A 15,069-nucleotide genomic window follows, 5' to 3' on the forward strand; every position below is an offset into this window, starting at 1 on the left:
ACTAAAGGTGTTGAACTTCATGGTGAAAAAAAACACACCAAAGAAAAACCCCCCAGTTTATGCACTTTTAAAAGTTCTTAACGTAAGACCTTAGCGTAAGCTTTTAAAAGTTCTCTAATATAGAAGTTAGGCACTTTTTAAGAACTTATATACACCTATAGTGTGTCAGGTTCTTACCAGTGTATAAAATTAAGGTCTTAAAAAACTTTAAGTTTATAGTTCTTAAAACTTTGTACACTTCACTAAGTGTTTAAACATGTCTAAAGTTCCCAGGAACTTTAGTTGTATAAGTTCTTACACTAGACACTCCAAAGTTTAGAGGTGTTTAAACACTTCTTCATTAACACTACACTTTTGTATCACGTTAGATCTTACACTCAAAGCTCTTTAACTTGAAGGGTTTTTAAAAGTATTTTTATATGTTTTAGAGTGTATAACAACAGTCTTTTTAATTAAAAAGTTCTTTAAGGGCCTGAATTTATAGAGTATTACATAAAAAGTTAGAGTGTATGAAACAGTCTTTAACCGTTTAGATGAACTTTGCATGTAAGTTGTACAAAAGTGCTTGTATTAACTTCAAGTTACACTTTGTTGTTGCACACTTCAGATTGAGTTCTTTAAAGTTACTTTTAAGAAGCGTAAAGGTAAATGTGTAAGTTAATACAAGAACTAAAAAAGTTCTTTTTTGAAAAGAACAAGTGTAAACATTAAACTAAACTAGAATCCGTGGGTATTTTAACTTTAAAACTAGTGTAGTTTAGAGCTCTTTTATACGGTTTTTTAGTTTTAAAAAGGACCTAAACTTTTTTTAATGTTTACACTTTAAAAAGTATGTTCTATAAAGAGGTTTTTACAGAAAAAAGAAGCAGCGTAGTTTAAACAGTTTATGTAAGTGTAGATATCCACACATCATTGTATAACAGCAAACCTACTCTTTTTTTTAAACTACTTCTTTAGACCTTTAGATCTTTTAAAAAACTTGAGTTTTGAAGTAAAAAGAAGTTTAAAAGTTTTAGTTTATACAAGAAGTTTAAAAGTGCCTTCAAGTTTAGATAAACTCAAACTTCAAGAGTCCTTTGTTTTGTGGAAGTGTGTAGGTTCTACACTGCTATAGTATAGTCCTTAAGAGGAACTCTTACAGAACTTAATGCAGAAGTGTATAAGGTCTTTAACTACATAAGTTTAAAAAGAAGTTCTTTAACTCCATAAAAACCTCTGTAGAGTTTTAGAGTTTAAGATTCTAGTATAGAAGAGTTTTATTAGAGTTTACATAGATAAGAACTCTAGAAAGTCATAAAATTTCGAGTTTAACCAGCAGTTTTCAAAAATCTCTTTATAAACGTTATATGTTTAACCACAAAAACCCTCTAAGGTTAGCGTTACAGTGAACTCTCTAGTTTTTTAAACTAGAGTTTTTAATCAAGTGTAAAAGAGTTAAAACTATAAAAAGTTTAGAGGGTGAGTTTAAAACTCCTGTTTAAAACCTATAAAAATTTATACTCATAGAGTTTCTGAACTCTTTAAACTAAACTTTACCTAGCTAATTAACTAAAGGTCTATTTTAGAGTTATAGGGTTTTTTAAGTCTATAAAAAATTTATAAACAAAAATTTTAGCATTTTTGAAAAACTCTAAACTCAAAAAAAGAGTTAAAACTTTATAAACTCGAGCTTATAAACGTCTCTCTGAACTTTTATACTCATGGAGTTTCTGAACTCGAGAGCTTCAAAAAATTGTTTATACTCTTTAAAAACTCTCAAAAAGTGTTTAAACTGGTGAGTTAAAATCCTCTGGAGGATTTTAAAAACTCTTTAACAGGAGTTTTAAACTTCTCTTGTTTAAAACTGTTAAACTTTACCGGGAGGTTTTTAAAAACTCCAAACTCAAGAGAGTTACATTTAGTCTACAAACTATCTATAGACTCCAGATTTATAAAACTAGGTAAATACTCAAAAGCATTTAAAGAAGATTTTAACTCTTTACAAGATTTAAAAAAAAAAAAAAAAGTTACACGAACGATTACAATCTTATAAACTTTACAAAAGAAATTTAACTGAAAAAAAACTCAAAAGAAGAAGAGTCTTTAAACACTTTTTAAGATCATACTGTATTTTACATGTGTTTTAAAGAAGATTTTTTTTGAGTTTACAAAAAGTCATAAACTCTAAACAAAAAAGGTGAAAGGTGAATGCTTTTTAAACTCTAGGAGTTTTTAAAAGTCCTTAGGAGTTCGAGTGTCTTTCAAAAAAACCTCTAACTTGTAAAAAATCTTTTGGAGAAAGTTTGTAAAATAAACACATTCTAGAAAACTCCAGGAGTTAAGACTTTAAAAACCTCTAGAGGTTTTTAATTTTGTAGCTTTTCAGGTTTTTGAGTAAAAATCTTTCCATAAAACTCTAAATTAAAGGATTTGTAAGGTTTAAAAAACTGTAAAAGATTTGTTTAGAACTCTATAAAATGCAGCCTAAAGTGTTTTGAGTTTTTAAGAGTTTAAACATCTTTAAATGCTTTTTTTTTTAAACTTCCACTTTTAAACTCTAAAAAGGTTTATATTTTAAAAAGGTTTAAACTCTTAGAGAAGGAAATTTTAGTTGGGTGAAAATAGTTTTACAGGTGAAACTACAGTTAGGATAAAAACTTTACTAAAACCAGGTTTTAATAAAAAGTAGACTTCAACAAAACAGTTGTTGGTTTTATAGATAAGTTTTAAAAACCATAAAAAAAAAATGTACTTAAAAGTTTATTAAAAGGCTTTCTGAAAGATAATTTTAACTTTTTTAGCCTTTTTTGTTAGTTATATATTGACAGGTTTTAAACCTAAGTTAAAGTGTATAAACGAAACCCTTAAAAATCTTGTTATAAAAGTTAAATTTTAACTTTTAATTTAATTTATTTTTTAATTAAATTTTAAAAAGTTACAAATCCTTTAAAAAAGTTTATAAAACTAAGTTTTAGAAGTTTATAAAGGTTTCACTAGTTATAGACGAAATAGTTTTTAAACTATACTTTTTACAACTGTGAAATCTAGTTTAAAACCATCTTTTAAATTACAAAAGTCTATAGCTACTTTGCAAGAAATTTTGAGATTTTATAAAGTTTAAAAAACTTACTTAAACAAGTTTAAACTGCTTGAGGTTTCTTATAAATACTTTAGGTAATCTATAACACTTTTTTAACATCTTTTTTTAAATGTAGATAGAAACAAAAAGTTAAACCCAGGTGATTAAGTCTCGCTTTGAAAAATTTCTTTACCTAGATAAATGTAAGCTTAAACTTTTTCAGTACATTTGTACGTTGTTATATGGTTTTAATCTAAAACAGCAAAAAAACCCCTAGATTAAAAAAAGAACTAGATTCAAACTTCTTGATGAATAAAACTTTACACCTAAAACCTTTAGGTTAACCAAATAAAGAATAAAAAAACTATAGGTTTAGTTATTTTAAACTTAACTAGAGGGTTTAAACCAAAACAAATCTTTAGGTCACATTTAGCTTCTATGTAAAAGTTTTAACTAAACTCAGTTAGTTAAAACCTAAAAGCCAATTAGGGAAACTTTAGAAGGTTTTTAAACTGTTCATTCTGAGTAGGCTTTGATAGAATGATAAAGCTTTAGGTTAGAAGTTTAGAAACTTGTTTACATGTCATTCAAACTTCTAACCGAGAAGTTTAGTCAAACCTTAAAAAATCTTTGATTTACGAAAAACCTTCTTGAGCTGCAGTTTTTGAGGTTTACGTTTCTAAACTTCTATAAATCCATAATTTGATAAAGTGATTAGAAAACCTATAGATTTATAGATTTATAAAAACTTCTAGCTTTAATCAGTTTACCAAAACTTTTTAAACGTTTATCAAACATCGTTACAAGTGTTAAAAAGAGTTTTAACTTAGTAGGACTTGAGATAGGCTTTTGCACTAACACCCAATACTTGAAATCAGTGACTAAAACCGAAACCTTTGGGTTTCGGTCTCACGTAAACTGGTTATCCTGGGAACTGTTTGGACTAAAACTTTCATTATTTTTTAGACAGGTTTTAAAAAACTGACTAATAAAAATATTAGGGTTCTTACACACTGGAATAACTTAGCCATTAATGACAAACTGTATATAAAAATTAAAAGTTGTCAGACTAAATAAAACCAGATAATAATTTGAAAAGGTGCGGTGTTTTTCAGTCAGGCTTTAAAAACCTGACAAAAACCTGGTTAAAACTTTAATTATTTTTTAGAGAAAGAAGATCGACTAAAGAAGTTTTTAACAGTTTAAACATTTCTTAGGTAAGACCAAGCAAACAAGATTCTTTCATTTGCCTACACAGACCTTGTTTTTTTAACATTTTTATAGTCAACCCTTTTTAAGCTCAACCGACTGGTTTACACCCTTCCTTTGCTTCTTTACGGTTCGAACTCTCAAGACTTACTGCAAGGGAAACAGTTTTGGCCATTAGCTGTGAAAAACTTAGTTTTAGATTCCAAATTTTAAAACCTTACAGTCACCTTCAAGTATGACTTAATTTAGTCTACTAAAACGCCTCTAAGTCAGAGACTGAAAAATTGTCACTGACTCCGATGAATCTATAGACTAAGGAAAAGCCCAACTTGGGTTTGACCTTTTGTGAAAAGTTTTGTAGGTCTAAATCCTAAATGGTCATAGGTTGCAATTACAAAAGCATCTCAAGGTAAAAAAAATGGTCAGACCTTTTTTAGGTGGAGTTTTAGAGGTACAACAGGAACCCTAAGAATAATCTAGAACCGATGGATACCCTTTGTGAAGGTCCAGCTCTTCCCATATGATTTAAAACCTGAAGTGGTTAAACTTGTACAGTGCAAACCCTACACTTCTCGGGTTTAAAATTTCTCTCCAACCACGTACGAGGTACGTTTCAAAAGCTACCTCCATTTTTTTCCTGGTGTTAAAGTTTGGCTCTGAAAAATTTATTGCTTTATACACAATGCTACCTTTATGGTGGGTCTTTTAGTCTTTAAACAGTAATGAATCTAGGTTTCAAGGAGTTGAGTCTAACTTGTAGAAAAAGGTTACAGCGATCTATAAACCTTTACTAGCGTCTTAAAAGCTTTATGAAATCACTTTATTTTTAGTGATTTAAGGTTTTTATAATCTAAGAAACCCGAAACCATGAACAAGTAATGGCATGTAAGATTTTGGAACACATTACTCGGTGAAAAGCTGGCTTGCCTTTCGGTACTGATGGCGTTATGGTCTCGGTGTAAAGTGACCAAAGAGCTGCCTGCCCAAAAATGGGGTTTGCGACCTACAAAGACCTTGCCTTGCCTTAGAGTTCTGGTCTGAAGTTCTGACAAACTTTTATTTTTAAGGTTTATTTTATTTTATTTTATTTATATATGTATTTATTTTATTTTGTTTTATTTTTTTAAAAAATGTAAACCAACAATGTCTCCTACATGTACGAAATTTTTTTCAGTCCCATTTTTTTAGTCTAAAGAAAGATTTGCCCTTTAAAGTTAGGACAAGTTCCTTTAGGTTTAGGGTAAAGTGCCAAAGACTAGACAAGTGTATTAAACCAACAAAATGCGGTAAGGTTTTATGCTGAAAAACAGAAACAAGCCAGACTTGATATTTAGGCTACAGAATACAGTCTGTGAAGTTCTGGAGGTTTTTGTAATTCACTACCTAACTTACCAATTAAAAAACCAACGCAACACTCAGCCTACAGTACAACGTTCAGGTTGCAACGGCTAAATCCAAGACGGCAAACAACGTGTGGATGTCAAATCCTGTGTAAAAGCTTTAGGCTAAAACTTTCCCAACAATGCGGTGGTGTTAACCTGGTTCTAAAAAGTGTCACAACTTTCACACAGGTTTGCAACTTTCGCCAGGAGATACAGTCAAATGTAAGGTTAGGTTGCCTAAGCAGCACCTAAAATTAAACTAATGCCCCTTTTTAATGATGTCTAAATAATTTGTACAGGTAAACATTTTTTCAACCTTTAAAGTTTTGAGTAAGAGGTGGACTTTTTTATTTACCATTCTCTTAGCGTCTAGGTGTTTAAGAGGGATTAGACAAAGGTAACATGTCAGACTTTGTAGTAGCTACCACTTCCATGACAGTACTATTAAGGGTTTGTCCCCAGCTCCCTTTTTTTGGCCAGGTGAGAGTAAATGCCCTACCCAAAATGTTTCTGCCTATCTTTTGATGTACTGGTTAAAAGCCATTGAAGTATACAAAACCTGATTAACAACCACCGCTAAGGTTACCTGGGCTTTAACCTGGACGTTTTACAAGTTTAAAGGCTACCGTAAGCTAACCTTTGGCTTGGCTGCAAATACCCTTTCATGCGTTAGGTTTGGCATTAAAAAAAACCAAAAAACAAGGGGTTGTTTAAATTTGTAACTGTAGGTATACGCAATTTTAGCTTAGAAATACTACTATTTAGCAATTGACAAAGTCAGGTTTAAAGAAAACCTGTTGGTCCTACCTCCTAGCCTAACATTTCTTGTTTATTTGCTACTTTTTTCCTATAGAAAAAGGCGTTGTTTTGTGTTGAAGGTTTTGCAAATTTTGAGCATCTACGCCATTTTACTTTTTCTTATTAAAACGTCCGCTTTTGGCCACATGAAGGTGGCAAGGTGAGAGTCCCTCCTGTAAAACCGAGTCACCGCACCTACACGGTTGGTTGTTAAAAGTTCACTGAATAGGGAAAAAAACCCCCAAGCACATTGTATGACTGACTTAAAGGGGTTTAAAGGTTTAAATAGGGTACAATCCTCAGGGTTTCAATAGACAAACCTTTCGAGGACCTTACAGAACCTTCTTTTCTACTCTGTTACAAGGTAAAAAGCTACGTACCTTATGGTTTGTGTTTTAAGACTGTAAACTAAAAGAGCAAAACTCTCTTTATCTAGCTGTCTAAAACAACTTAGGGCGGACATGTAACGGTAAACAAAAAAAAGGTCTTGTCTTTCGTTTACACTGGCTTCTTGACATCTCATTGAGCCATCTCAGACTGTTCGCGCAAGAGTCCCCTGGAACCTCCTGGACCCCTGGAACAGGACCCAAGGGTCCTGTTAAAGGACTAAGCTTTCAGATACCCTTTCTTTGACAGGCAACACTGGCCAAACTTTGGGGTTCCCCAACGTACAGAATCACAGAATCACTAAGGTTGGAAAAGACCTGTAAGATCATCAAGTCCAACCACCAACCCAACCCCACCATGCCCACTAAACCATGTCCCACAATGCCTTGGCCACACGTTCCTTGAACACCTCCAGGGATGGTGACTCCACCACTTCCCTGGGCAGCCTCTTCCAGTGCTTCACCACTCTGGTTCTACACTCTACTCCAAGCTACAGCTAGTTTGCTGCTTCCGCCCAGTTCTGTTCGCTACAATACACAGCCTCGGTTTGCTAGGACTTGACCGTCTCCGGTCTTACAGACAGCCCAAAACAAAAACCTCCCTCGAGATGGGATTTTACACCCTCACCACCGTGGGGGTTCACCTCTTTCCCTCTTTTAAAACCTGCTTGTTTCAGAGCTGCCCACACAGTTGCCTCTCTCACTCCTAAAGCGATGTCGGAGCCCAGGTAGCTCCAGGAACATTTAGGCAGGGCAAGGTGCCCCATGGATCATGGGTCTATCTCTCTTGACCTAGATTTCATCCACAGACTTTACCTTCTCACTGTACAGTCACATCTTTAGGTTCAACAGCAAGATTAGAGGGTTCACTGTTTAATCCTAACACTCCTTTGACAGTGACCTGCACTAGATCGATCGAATTTGACCAGTGCTGTCTCCAATTAAAGCTTTAGGCTTTACCACTTGGCCTAAAGACCAAGCTTTAGGCTTTACCACTTGGCCAAGTTTGGCCACGTAGCTTTTAGGTCTTCCTCTAGGTTTTTTCTGCTACAGCGCAAAGCCTTGGGCTTATCTAACTTACTACCTGTCGCAATATTTCTTTATGTTATATGTCATGCTTACGTGCTCCAATTAAGCTTCCAGCCTGCTGAGAACTTACTGAGACTTTTTTAAAAAGGTATAAGCCTGTTTGTTAGATGTCCAAAACTTAGACCGTCCTTTATCGCTTTAGACTAACATACCGGTAACAGCTTCTCTTAATGTGCAAAGATGAAAACAGGCACCTGCTACCTTACCCATGGGCAGTCTAAGGTCAAAGGCTTCACAAGTGACAGGTTGGCAGTTTAAAGAAGTTAAACATTGGACAGGGGGATCGTTCTGCCAAGGGACATCTACCTTTTCATATTTTAGGGCACAGTAATAGGCTACCCTGTTAGCTTGGACTGCTCAAATATTTGCTCTGTCCAGCCTAATAGGGTAGCATTCTCCTAACTTTTTAGCATTTTTTTCCCTTTAGGTGTCAAACTGGTGTTGCTCATCTCACTTAAAGGTGACAGGTGTAATAAAAGCAACCTTCTTCATTTTAAATTTTTTTTTACAAAGAGGTTTGTTTTTTTTTTTAAGGTTTAGAGTTACACCCTGACCTACCGTACTTTGAAACTTGACGGTTTTAACTGTGTAGGGAACAGTTTTCAAACTTGCCCGAGGCCACTTGAAAGTTTCCAAGTAAGTGGCCAATGTTTGAAAGGGTTGAAGGTTGGGCAGGTAGATCAGGTTAAAACCTACCCGTCCGACTGAGATTCTCTCTACCATTGACCCTAGGTTACAGTTGTCGCTTAGCCTCAAAGTTCATCTAGCAGAAGGACAGAGGGGAAAGCAAAACCTACCTTTGGATAGATGTTATCTCACAAACTTCAGACTGCTAGGTTTTTAAAATCTACCTCCCCGACTCTTTCACAATCTACCTGCATTCCTCTAGAGAGGCAGACCTCTGTACAGTTTTAACGTTTGCAGCTTTATAAAAAAAAAACCAAAACACCAACCCAAAAAACCTTCCAGGCTGGGACCCCAGCAAAACCCAACACCTTACAGGTTGTTGGAATTTTTTTACATGTCATTATTTACATCTACCTCTTCAAGGCATTACCTTTTGGCACTTGCATCTGCCTAGTCGGTCTCTAGAAAAAGTTTTATTTGCTACCTAGGTCCACCTCTTTTGGCGTTTGTTACAGTCGGTTTACTCCTCATTTCTATTTATGCAACTTGTTTCCCTCCTTTGAACAAAAAAGTCACGTCCCAGATCCAAAAAAGGTCACGATTTGTTGTCTTCCAGCTCACAATGGCCACCTTAGACTCTTTCACCTTGGCAAGGGTAATTACTTTCTCATGGAAACTTTATAATATCCTGGGATATCCTGGGAACCAAGACTTGCTGTTTCCCGAGGTGCCAGACTGGTGCCAGAGCCCAGCCCGTATAGCCTTGCCCTGGGGGTGCCGGTCCCACATCCCACTGCCAGCTGGGAACGCCGAGCTGCCTAGGGTCACCCTTCCTAGTTACATTTCAGAAGGTCCAAGCAGCTGGGCTTTCGTTACTTCTTCAACCTCTACCTTAGCCTCGAAAGGATTGCCTGGAGATTCTACCACTTCTGCCATGAGAGAAAATTAAAAAAAAAAAAACCAACCCAAACCCCCAGAAGTTTCACCTAAAGCATGTGGGCTCTTCAGTGATGCCCCTGAGCAGAATCTAACACTTCCACATTATGATCTCATCGCTGGTCAGTGGATGGGGAAGAGTCCTGGGCTTGCCCCTGACGCTGTCGATTCCTACACCCTACGGACCATCGCAGGCTGCGTGGGACACGGCCCACTGGGTACCACCTTCCAGCGCCGAGGCTTGCCGTAGACCGCGGTGATGCCCAGCGCTCCCACGCCCATCAAACCACCATCAAGGAGGGGACACGGCGTACCCGTGGATATACACATATGACATGACAGCACGTCGCAATACGACAGGCTGCGACGCTGGCCAGCGCCTCCCGCACGCTTGGGGTCCTGCTCCCCAGCCCCTCCGCTGTCCCCCCGGTACACGCTGGAACACCCCACAGAGGAAGGGTCACACCCCACATCGTTCACGTTGACAAACGCAGCCTGTATCTTCCCGTCCCAGGCAGCATGGGCCCCATGCAAGCGCCCCGACCGCCCGACCCCAGTCCTGCTTCGTACGCAGGCACTACACACAGGGCATCCCCCTCCACACATCCCACCGACAGGCATTTATTACCCCGCCACATCACGGGCACCATCGCTTTGCCGTAGGACTCAGCAGAACATTCCCAGACCCTTGAAAACATTCCCACCCCGCGCCCCTGCTTTGCCCCAAGCCACAGCCCAGGCAAGCAGCTCGCACGGCCCCGCTGCTCTCGCCCGCGCGCTCGATGCCCACCGCAGGTCCGGCACAGGTCGCCGGGCTGGCAGCAGCATGACTCCTAAGCCGGGCGCCGTCCATCATGTCCCCCACCGAGCTCGAGGCACTGCTGTTTGTCTCTGCTTGTCGTCGTCCTCCTCCCGCTGCGAGGCTCCCCGCTGGGCTCCGGCAGCCACGGCGAGATGATGGTGCAGCGTTGCCACCACCTCCCCGAGGCTCCGGCATGGCGGGCGGCTCTGCCCAGGGGTTCACAACCCGGCACCCGTCGGTGCCTCTTCACACCCGCTCCCATAAACACGGCCGCCTCTTTCCCCGGCAAACCCCATCTCCCCCATGGCAGCCCCGGCTCCTCCCGGCGACCCCGCAGCCAGGACACACACACCACTCCACTGGCCCCCCGTCACCTTGTTTCTCCAGCCACCGTGGAAGACCCACGGTAAGATGCTCAGCTTCTGGGCCACGTCGCAGGTCCTGGAGCCGGAGCTGGCGATGCCGTGCAGCTCCCAGGTCCCCCAGCTCCACCCAGGGTCCCTTGAGCCCCCAGGACCAATCAGCCCCCCTCAAGCCCCCACGACCAACCCAGTTCCCTCCAGACCCCTATTAAAAATCAGCTGTCCTCAAGTAGCCCAGGGCCAGCAAGGTCCCCTGAGACCTCCCAGGGCCAGCCAAGTCCCCTAAAGCAGCCTGGGATCTACCAAGTCCCCTAGAGCCCCCCAAGTGCCAACTGGGTTCCTTAGAGCCCCCCAGGGCCACCTGGCCAGAGCCCAGCCCCTCTCTCCCCAGGCCACCAGCCAAGCCTCGAGCCCCTACACACCATGGGCATGGCTCCCAATCCCCCTCCCCGCAACAGGGGCGGCTTGCGGGATGGCTGCCCACTCCGCCCTCCCCGGGACCCTGGCCAGCCCCGCTGCACGACTCAGGGGACCCTCAGGAGCACACGGGCCAAACCTCGGCATCGCTGCAGACAGCCCCTGGCCCCAGCACGTGCCCTTGCCAAAGAACCAGCGGGAGACATGAGGACAGCACAGCACTTTTGTCTTTATCGCACTCGAGAGTCGTTGCACCGCGTGCCGCGTCCTCAGTTTGCGCTCATTTTCTGCCAATGACAAGACACGGGGGGGGTCGCGGTGAGACCCTCGGCTGGGTGGGCAAGGGGACAGCGGGCTCAGCCCCTCCACGGGGGGAGAGGCAGGGGCACCCACCTCGTTGATCCAGTCGATGTAGGCGGACACCCGCGTGAAGACCGTTGGCTTCTTGGCCGTGTTGCAGCCCAGCCCAGAGCCGAAGCTGACGATGCCGTCTACCTCCCAGAGCCCCTCGCGCTGGCAGTTCAGGGGACCGCCCGAATCCCCCTGCCCAGACGGACAGATAGACACTCAACACCTGCTCCAGGGCACCCCACCGATGCACCCCCACCTTCCTCCGAGCCACCCACCACCGCAGCTCCAGCCCCTCTCCTCCCACACTTCCCACTGGGTCCACAGCCCCGCACCACTTGGGCACCCCTGCCAACCCATCCCCTCCCTGCACCCACACAATCACTGAGGTTGGAAAAGACCTGTAAGACCATCAAGTCCAACCACCAACCCAACCCCACCATGCCCTCTAAACCATGTCCCACAGTGCCACGTCCACACGTTCCTTGAACACCTCCAGTGATGGTGACTCCACCACCTCCCTGGGCAGCTTATTCCAGTGCTTCACTGCCCTCCCAGTAAAGACATTTTTCCTAATATCCAGCCTGAACCTCCCCTGGCACAACTTGAGGCCATTTCCTCTCGTTCTATTGCTAGTTACGTGGGAGAAGAGACCAACACCCACCTCCCCACAACCCCCTTTCAGGTAATTGTAGAGAGTGATGAGGTCTCCCCTCATCCCCCTCTTCTCCAGACTGAACACCCCCAGCTCCCTCAGCCGCTCCTCATCAGACTTGTGCTCCAGACCCCTCACCAGCTCCGTTCACCACCCCACCCTTGGCCGTGGGCAGCCACCCCCCCATGGTGCCAGCACTCACATTGCAGCCGGAGACGACGCCGTCACCGCCAGCGCACACCATGGTGGTGCGCACGGTGCTGCCCCACCAGTCCCTCTGGGAGCAGATCTCGTGGTCCACCACGGGCAGCAGTGCCTGTTGCAGGACGTCGGCCAGGGGCCCGCTCGCTGCAACGACAGCCACACCTCGCACCCTGCGCCCGCAACCCCCAGCTCCTCCCTGGGGACCCCCCCGGACCCTGGGGACGCTTACTCCAGAGGCGTCCCCAGCCGGTGATGTAGCAGGGGTAGTTGTTCTCCAGCGTCAGGCCAGCGGGCGGCAGGCAGGCAGCCTGGATGTTCTCGTTCTCTTCCACCTCCTGCACCAGCTTGATCAGGGCAATGTCATTGCTGCGGGGAGAGCCGTTATGGGGACAGGAGACCCCGAGCCGTGATGCCCCCCGCCCGCCCCGACACCTCCTGTCCCCTACATGATGAAGAAGGAGTTCCACTTCTCGTGCACGATGATCTTCTCCACGCCCACGGCCACCGAGCCCGGCTCATCCTCCTCCGACAGGACCTGCTTGCCCAGCACTACGCGGTACGTCAGGCTAGAGCTGCCAGGGGAAGAGAGGGGGGCATCAGTCTCCACAAACACCTTGCCCCCCCGATGCAGACCCCCCCCGACACCCCAGCACCCACCTGATGCAGTGGGCGGCTGTCAGCACCCAGTTGGGGGCAATGAGGGTCCCGCCGCATGTGTGGTGCCAAGCCCCAGAGCGGGTGTACTGCAGCGAGATCTGCGACGGCATGGGCACGGCGTCAGCGCGGGGATGTCCCTGGCCCCCTCCCCATCCCCGCGCCCCATCTTACCTGCCACGGCCAGCTGTGGGGCTGGGCATCTTCGCCGCCCACCACGCGGGTGCCCAGCAGCGGTGGCACGGCCGGCTGACCGCATCCGTAAGCTGCGTGACACCCAGCAAAGGGACATCAGCGGCCGCCTGTGCCCCTGTGCCCGGGGCCACAGCGGGCGCTGGGTGCCCGTCCCCGCTGCTCCATCCCCTCCCCACCGCCCGCACCCACCGTAGCCCAGCAGCACGGCGAGACACACAGCCCCCAGCATGGTCGCACAGTCCCGAAGCGCCGCGGCAGGGCCACTCGCCCCTCTTATAGTGCCCGCCACCACTGGGGACCTTGGTGTCACCCCTCCTGCCACTGACATATGGTGACTGTCCCACGCCAGGGGGGTCCGGGGGCTCCCCAGCCCCATTGCCCCGTCTTATCACCCTTGCCCATCCCACCTGGGAACGACCACATCTGCCCGTCGTGTGCTGGCACCACACCACGGCACGGCAGGGTCGCCTGGCCCCAACTTGGGCACGGGCAGGTCCCTCTTGGGGGACAGCTGGTGGGCAGCCCCCCGCCCATGCTGCTCTCCGTGGGGTGCCAGGCAGTCCCATTGCACCCCAACCTCAAGCACCAGCCGCCCCAGGACGTGGCCCCCCCCCAGCCCGCCGCCCCCATGCCGCTGCAGGGCCAAGGTCCCCTTATCTCACGTTCCACGTGGCCAAGGCCGGCTACATCGCCGTGGGTGCCTGCGGGGCCGGGGGGGGCAGCCCCTGGGCACACGGGCAGATGCCAGCAGGGATGCTGAAGACCTTCGATAACGCCACATCCACACACCTGGATCAGGCCCCCGCTGCTTCCCACGCCAACGACCTGGCGCTGCCACGGCTTGCCCCTGTTCTCCGCTGCCCGGCCGGGGGGGGCCGGCTCCAGCTGCAGTGACCGGGTGTCCACAGCTGGACCCTGCTCCTTCCCCCCACCCGAGCCCCCGACACTGACATGACGCACCACGGCAGCACCCCGGCGCCCTGCACAGACACCCAGCACGCTTACGAAATATAATATTTATTTGGGATTAAAATAAAAAAAACAAAACACACCCCCCCCCGCCCCGGTACCGCTGCACGGGGGACACTGCGGGACAGACGCGCCTCTTTACAGCTCCCCCAGAAACATGTGAGCCTTGATCGACCGACGGGAACCGCTCGTGGCTACAACATTCGCCCTCCTGGGCTGAACACAACACGAAAAAACGTAATACAGCTTGGCGAGCCAGCAGCTGCCTTTCCGTACGCCTTTTACCAAAATAAAGAGACACAGGCAGGCGGGTGCAGCACTGCTCGGACCCACGGGAGCTGCACGCCAGCGGGGTGGGCTCCCACCCGAGTGCCGCACACACGGACCCTGGACACACACAACACACACAGCTCCTCCGCCAGCACCCGGCCCTCACCACGCTCACCCACAGCGCTTTCGGCGCAGGCGTCACGGCGCGTAGTGGTGAGGCAGCCACACGTGGCAATGCCAACAGGCACTGAGCTGGCGTGGCCACCGCGACGCTCACCCGGGCAAGCCCCCGTCGTCCTGCAAACCTCACAGTGCATGCACAACACACGACAAGCCGGGGACAGGCGTCCCGGGCACGGCTCCCCCGGGACTTGGCAGCAGCAACCTCTGGCACGGCCGCGGGCAAGGGACAGGGTGCTGCTGCCCGTGACGCTGCCCCTCGGGGAAGGAGCAGCTCGGCGGGGGGGCACGCTGGGGACGCAGCAGGGCATGAACAACACCTACAGACACCACAACAAGGGCAGGGGGGAGCTGGGGCTGACTGGGCTCTGCCAGCAAGGCAGGCACTGTGCCGAGCCCGGGCCAGGAGCCTGCCAGCAGCCCAGCCTTCGGGCAGTCACAGGCGGCACACGGCTTGGGGAGTGCTCCCGGCACGGTTGGCACACGCGGCATTCCCGGCCCGGGCGCCGCAGACCAGTCCTGCCCAGC

General features: G+C 46.2%; 1 protein-coding gene across 1 annotated transcript; it reads right to left on the bottom strand.

Moving 5' to 3' along the window:
* Nucleotides 1-11,063: 11,063 nt before the first annotated feature.
* On the bottom strand, nucleotides 11,064-13,351 carry LOC132319315 (chymotrypsin-C-like). Its single transcript, XM_059829844.1, has 7 exons — nucleotides 13,312-13,351; nucleotides 13,102-13,193; nucleotides 12,931-13,028; nucleotides 12,720-12,845; nucleotides 12,503-12,639; nucleotides 12,272-12,417; nucleotides 11,064-11,609 (listed from the first exon to the last, which is right to left on the bottom strand). Exons 1-7 carry the CDS (start codon nucleotides 13,349-13,351, stop codon nucleotides 11,064-11,066), a joined length of 1,185 nt encoding a protein of 394 aa, XP_059685827.1.
* Between the last annotated feature and the right edge of the window lie 1,718 nt (nucleotides 13,352-15,069).

This window comes from Gavia stellata, chromosome 27 (assembly GCF_030936135.1).
Source record: "Gavia stellata isolate bGavSte3 chromosome 27, bGavSte3.hap2, whole genome shotgun sequence".
Classification (NCBI taxonomy): Eukaryota; Metazoa; Chordata; class Aves; order Gaviiformes; family Gaviidae; genus Gavia; species Gavia stellata.

Bases quoted from the DNA above. Each gene is read 5' to 3' on its own strand.
- LOC132319315 (XM_059829844.1), bottom strand. From the start codon at position 13,351: ATGCTGGGGGCTGTGTGTCTCGCCGTGCTGCTGGGCTACG. The intron at 13,029-13,101 runs GTAAGATGGGGC...ATGCCGTCGCAG, and splicing joins CCCACAGCTGGCCGTGGCAG to ATCTCGCTGCAGTACACCCG. The intron at 12,640-12,719 runs GTAGGGGACAGG...CTCTCCCCGCAG, and splicing joins TGGAACTCCTTCTTCATCAT to CAATGACATTGCCCTGATCA.